This window comes from Sceloporus undulatus, chromosome 3, assembly GCF_019175285.1.
Source record: "Sceloporus undulatus isolate JIND9_A2432 ecotype Alabama chromosome 3, SceUnd_v1.1, whole genome shotgun sequence".
NCBI classification, from domain to species: domain Eukaryota; kingdom Metazoa; phylum Chordata; class Lepidosauria; order Squamata; family Phrynosomatidae; genus Sceloporus; species Sceloporus undulatus.
The window spans coordinates 232,478,721-232,485,185 of record NC_056524.1 but is presented as its reverse complement, the minus strand read 5'-3'; the positions used below and the strand labels follow the sequence as shown (position 1 = coordinate 232,485,185).

Below are 6,465 nucleotides of genomic sequence, written 5' to 3'. Positions count from 1 at the left end.
AATAATAATAATAATAATAATAATAATAATAATAATAATAATAATAATAATATGCCCACCCATTTGTATAAGGCAAGGGTAGGCAACTGTCGAGAGTCAAGGGCTATGAATATATACTGTGAATATTTCCCCTCAAAATTGCCAATAGGGCATTAATGACTGTTTTGAGGCATACAGAGTAGGAGCTTACTGGCCTTTTTTAAAGCAAGAAGTATAAAACATGAAAAGCGTGAAAACAAACAGTCATTTTCTACAGCAAGTTTCTTCTGGCCTTGAAGCTTTTTCTCAGCAGATGAGGTAACAGCGCTTGAAGCTCAATATGTCTAAGACTGAGCTTCTTGTTTTTCCACCGAAGCCTACCATTCAGTATTCCTTTTCTGTTCTTATTGACAGTATCTCTATTCAGCCTGTGGAGGAAGCCCGCTGTCTTGGTTTCATTTTTGATTCGTCCCTGTTGTGTATCCCCCAGATTCAGCCTACAGCCAAGACATGTAGATTCTTTCTTTATAATATTGCAAAAATCCAACCATTTCTTTTGGCCTCTACTGCCAAGATCCTGGTCCATGCTTTAATAGCCTCATGACTAGATTTTTGTAACCTCCTTCTGGTGGGGCATTCTTCTCATCTCCGTCCTTTAATTTCTGTCCAGCATTCAGCTGCACACATCATCAGTTCTGCTCATTCCTTTGACCGTATTTCTCCTTTATTGTCATCCTTCCATTGGCTCCCTGTCCATTTCCATGTCCATTACAAACTGCTGTTGATGATTTTTAAATCTCTGTATAGGCTGAGCTCTCTTTATTTATCAGAGCTTCTTTCCCCTTACCTTCCCATTTGCTACCTCCATTCTGGGAATCAAGAACTGTTGTCCCAGCCAAGGATTTTCTCTTCTCCAGCCCAGATCTGTCCCTTTTCACTGGCTACGCCTCACTTCTGGAACCTCCTTCCCTCCCAAGCACGGTTCATCACCTCTTTACCCAGCTTTAAAGCTAAGTTAAAGATAATACTGTTCAGGGACGTGCTCCCAGACACCACTTGATTATTATCGTAAGTTTATTTTTATTTGCTTGCTATATTTTATTATTTAATGTTAATATAGAATCATAGAATCATAGAGTTGGAAGAGACCACAAGGGCCATCCAGTCCAACCCCCTGCCATGCAGGAAATCCAAATCAAAGCATCCCCGACAGATGGCCATCCAGCCTCAGTTTAAAGACCTCCAAGGAGGGAGATTCCACTACACTCCGAGGGAGTGTGTTCCACTGTCGGACAGCCCTTACTGTCAGGAAGTTCTTCCTAATGTTGAGGTGGAATCTCTTTTCCTGTAGCTTGCATCCATTGCTTCGGGTCCTGTTCTCTGGAGCAGCAGAAGATGTATTAATATGTATTTTGTTAAATTATTTTAGTAGAATGGCAGGTTTATTTTATTTTATTCTATTTTTACTGATTGTATATACAGCCCAGTGTAAATTTACAGCACTTTATAAATAAAGCTTAATAATAATAATAATAATAATAATAATAATAATAATAATAATAATTTGTATTAAAAAATGCCTGCCCAGGCCTAAAAAAAGATGAGAGGTAGCCAAATATGGCAAAACATCCAACAGAACTCATACAGAGACTTCAGAACATTATTGGCCATTTGAGGACAAAAATATTCCCTTCCTTTGTCACAGGACCATGGAAACTCATGGAGGCTGCAAAAATGGTCTCAAGGGTTATATGTGACCTGCACTCCTCTCTGTTCTAGAGCATTTTAAAAAATGAAAACAGTGGCTAAAAGCAGTAAGTAGCCAGGAAAAGTGCTAGGTCACTCATCTGTAAATTCACTCCACCTCAAATTGTTACCTACAGATGAGTACTAATCTGAGTGGCTATGGAGTTGCTCATATCCCAGGTTGTCATACAATGTTGTTTGTTGTTGTGTGCCTTCTGGTCAACTCTGCTCTATGGTGGTCCTGTGATAGTGCTTTCATTGGAAGATTTATTTGGAGGAGGTTTGCTATTGGCTTCCTCTGAATGTGATTTGGTTGAAGCCACCCAGTGGGTTTCAATGGTTGAGCAGGGATTCAAACCCTACTCTCTCACTCAACACTTGAACCACTGCACCGCACAAGATTTCAAATAAAATGTAATAGGCCACAAAAACAACATGGTCACCACATACTGTGTACAGTAAATTAAGGAATTCAGTAAAACAATTGTGAGATTTTTTTTTGTATCTATTGTTTACAGCACAGTGGAAGTGACATTAAGTGGGTAGATGGTGGGAAGCCACTCTTCAAGGTGTCTTCATTTGTTGTATCAACGATTTATACTCAGGTAAGCTCTTTTTATTTTATTTTATCTTAAGGAAAGACAGTGTGCATGAGAGAAATGGAAATGGTATCAGGAGAATGTTTAGTTAATATGCATAAAAGGAGGAAATAGTCTCGTCTAATTCAAACATAAATAACATACAGTGGTACCTCGGGATACGAATTACCCAGGTTACGAAATTTTCGGGATACGAAAAAATCCCATAGGGAATTATTGTTCCGGGTTACGAATGTTTTTTCGGGTTACGAAAAAACTTTGGCGCTATTTTAAAGGGAACCGCGGCTTTTCCCCATTAGCGCCTATGGCATTTCGGCTTACGAAGGCTTTTCGGGTTACGAAAGTGGCCGCAGAACGAATTAAATTCGTAACCCGAGGCACCACTGTATTCCAAGGACTGATGCTGAAGTGCCTGGTGTTAGTTACGGTGACATTTCACTGTCAATCCATCTTTTACCACTGTGTTATTGATAGTTCATTATTGCTGATAATCTTACTAAGTGCTCTTGCTTATATTTGCTGTTTGTAGGATCCATATCTGAATAGATTTTTCCAGCAGTGCCAAAAAAGGAACAGGGATATCTCCCAGCCACCTACCTCAAACTTTATCATCTCCTGCAAGGTATTAATGGAAGAACTTTGTCGGCTAATGATGTCTAAATAATGCTACATTTTAAATTGTTTTTTAAACAATTGTTTAAATTATTTCTTGTTTTTAAGGTGATCAATAATAATGAGCAATACTTTTCTGAATGGTGCATAACAACTTGGAAAAAGATATTTAAACAAAATAAACTCTGATGTTAGTAGCCCATTAAAATGTTTACTAACTCATTTTATATTTAGCTCATAACTAATTCATATTCACCTGAATTCTGTTTTTAGTCTTGATTAGAGTAGAACCATTGGCTGAGTGGGATTTACCTTTGTGTTAACTTACTATTCAGCCACAGATCCAATGGGTCTAATTTAGTGGGAACTAATCAACAGAATTCCACCCATTGTCTTCACTTCATTGTTGTTGTTGTTGTTCAAGTTGTTTCCAATTTATGGCGACCCTAAGTCAAGCCTATCATGGGGTTTTCTTGGCAAGATTTGTTCTTACTCATGCAAAATTACCTACAAGTCTCCGAGGAGTATTGGGAGAAAACACAATTCCTCCTTTAAGGGAGCAGTGCAGCCTCCAAGATCTGGGAATGCAGACCCTAATCCTGACAGTTGTCCCCACAAACAGTTGCCCCCCCCCCCTCCCAACTTAGAAGAAAGATTTAATCAATATTGGTGACCAGGGACATCACTATTTACAAGAAAATTTAGGATCATTCCAGAAAATAGATGTACAACTTTTGTCTGTGTTATTATCTACAAAATCTTTCCCATAACATGAGTGCTGGGGCATTAAAGAAGCAATTATGGTATCCATAGTTTTTTGTGGGGTTTTGGGGCTTTGTGGCCATGTTCTAGAAGAGTTTATTCCCGATGTTTCACCAGCATCTGTGGCTGGCATCTTCAGAGAATGGTGCCAGCCACAGATGCTGGTAAAATGTCAGGAATAAACTCTTCTAGAACATGTCCATATAGCCTGAAAAACCCACAAAAAACTATGGATGCCAGCCATGAAAGCCTTTGACTTCACAATTATGGTATCCCTTTGAGTCTAGGTTTCTACAGTTCTAAGCACTATTTCTCACAGTTGCATAATTATCACACTACCCCTTTAAATTTAACTTTCTTCTCAGCCTGCTAATGCTGACATAATTTTTATAGTAAGGTAAACATATATATTGGAGTGCATGGCCAACAGAATTCTTGGGCCACTCATATATGCTTTAATTCAAGAGCATTTGCAAAGGATTTAGCTTCTAAGAGCCAGGTTTAGAACTAAAGCTGAATCATGATGTCATTCTCTTTCAATTTTCCTTACCCAAACAGCTGCAGGACATAGGGCAAGTGGCAAGAGGAGATGTTATGAACTAAACTTTTTCCTTTGTGATAAATTTCCCCTAGTTCACTCTTCAATATAGTGCTGGGACTAGGAGAAATTAGCTTGTCCAACTGTCTTTTTAGTCCAAAAGATACAAGAAGTTAAGAACGCTTTTGTTATATGTAGACCATACTATTCATCCGTTTATTGATCACATGTTTGTTTGTTTGTTTTGTATCCCACCTTTAGTCCCAAGAACAGGACAAAAGTGGCTTGCTGTGAAATAGCAAGCCAAAATAAATATAATTAAAAACATAAAATGAATAAAAGCATACTTAAGAAAAATAAAAACACATCAGTGAAGAAAATACTGAAGCCACACAGTGAAAAGCCCAGTGTGCAGCAAGCAATGTCTTTTTTTTGAAAGGCCCACTTGAACAGTTGGGACAGTTAAGAGGCATCCAGCCTTGTTTTCCTCAAGTAGAGCATTCCAGAACCTGGAGAAATCCTTTATATGCCTTTTTCCAAGAAGCCAGAATGTTGGTTGAGTAAATAGATAATTATTTACTTGCACAAATTTTTTATCCAATCCTTTTGATGTTTGCTCAAATTGTTTTAGAAAAAGCACATCCAATGATGCTAATATGTTCTTACACAGCAAGGCTCTTTATCATATGACAAAACAACATAGAAAAGGGGAGGTTCAGCAGAAAGAGTCCAGAAGACTAAAATCAACCACAGAGAAGACATTTTCTTTTATACCCATAAGCCTCACCCTCCACCATAAACATAAGTAAATCAGGAAACATCAGCTGGTATGGCGTATAGATATAAATAAATAATAAATACATGATAAATAAAATCAATATGGTTTGGGCAGGCTGGTGAGAGAGAATGTGGTCCCTCAGATATCTCAGCCCTAGAACTTTCCAGGTAATCACCAGTATTTTTAATTGTGCATAGAAATATAGTGACCACATTGTAATGCCTATGTAATATTTTCCAGTTAGCCCAACATGCATAGTGGTTTGAGTGTTTGGCTATGGCTTTGTAGACCAGGGTTTGATTCTCAGCTTGACCATGAAACTCGCTGGATGGGCTTGGGCAAGTCACACTCTCAGCCTCAGGGGATGGCAATAGCAAACCCCTCTGAACAAATCTTGCCAAGGAAACCCCATGATAGGTTCGCCATATGTTAGAAGCAACTTGAAGGCACACAACACAACACATCCTTCACTAGCATAAAAAATCTTCAAAGGTAGCCCTTTGTACCAATGCAATGGTGTATTAAAAGAATCATTACTCATTGCTATCATCAAGAAGGTACAGAACTGATGATGAGACTAAGCTACTTGAAATCTAAAACTAGTTAAGCTGAGAAATAATGATCAGGTTGAGAACACCTGGAAATAATTTGAAATTCATAACACTCTTGTCCAGGTTCAGTATTTTACCCACTACCCACTCACTCCACAGCTCAGTTTTTGTCTTCATATAACTATTTAAAATATCCCTTTGAATTTAGGTAACATATGTAAAACTGCATTTGGGAAGATGTATGACTCCACTGATTTGATGTGATTGTGTTATTGTGTGAGAAAATCATCTCCTTTACATGTAACTTTTTTTATTTTGTTTCGCAATAGAATTTGCTTAAAATTGAGAAGATCTCTGTGATTGTAAATTTCCTTCCTGTGATTCTGAACCAGCTGTTTTGGGTTCTTGTGCAGAATAAAGAGGATGAGGTTACAACTGCTGTGACCAGGTATCTCCTGCTTTGTATGTTTTTTAAATGGATGCATATTATACTTTCTTCATAGTTCAGTTCTGTTACCCCAAGGATGACCAACATCTGACTATGGGGCAGCATTAATTTCTCAGGCCCAGATATGTGACCCACATGATATTTCTGCCACAGGGACCATCCTGTCCCCAATGCCAGTTGAGGTCAACAGGATCACTCCTTTCCTACAGGGACTTGAAAGCTCTAAGCAGTAATCCTGATTGGGGCAGCAAAAGGCTTCTACCTCTCTTTTTGCCTTAAAAGAATCATCTCTTCCATCTCAGTAGCCTCCCCAGCTTTTGGAAGAGAGAGACACTGAACACAGGTCTCATGGCCAAGAAGAATGTATGCTTCTGATTTACATTAATATGGGCAATGCCATCATAATTCCTTTTAAAAAGTTGTTTCAGAGCTGATATGAAGTGTGAAACTTT

General features: G+C 38.3%; 1 protein-coding gene across 1 annotated transcript in view; it reads left to right on the top strand.

Annotated features, from left to right (window-relative positions):
• DOCK10 (dedicator of cytokinesis 10) overlaps positions 1 to 6,465 on the top strand; it is a 190,322-nt gene that overhangs the window by 115,618 nt on the left and 68,239 nt on the right. The window contains exons 22-24 of the mRNA XM_042458523.1: positions 2,244 to 2,330; positions 2,854 to 2,946; positions 5,895 to 6,013. Of these exons, the coding sequence (XP_042314457.1) occupies positions 2,244 to 2,330; positions 2,854 to 2,946; positions 5,895 to 6,013 (299 nt within the window). The remainder of the gene's footprint in view (positions 1 to 2,243; positions 2,331 to 2,853; positions 2,947 to 5,894; positions 6,014 to 6,465) is intronic.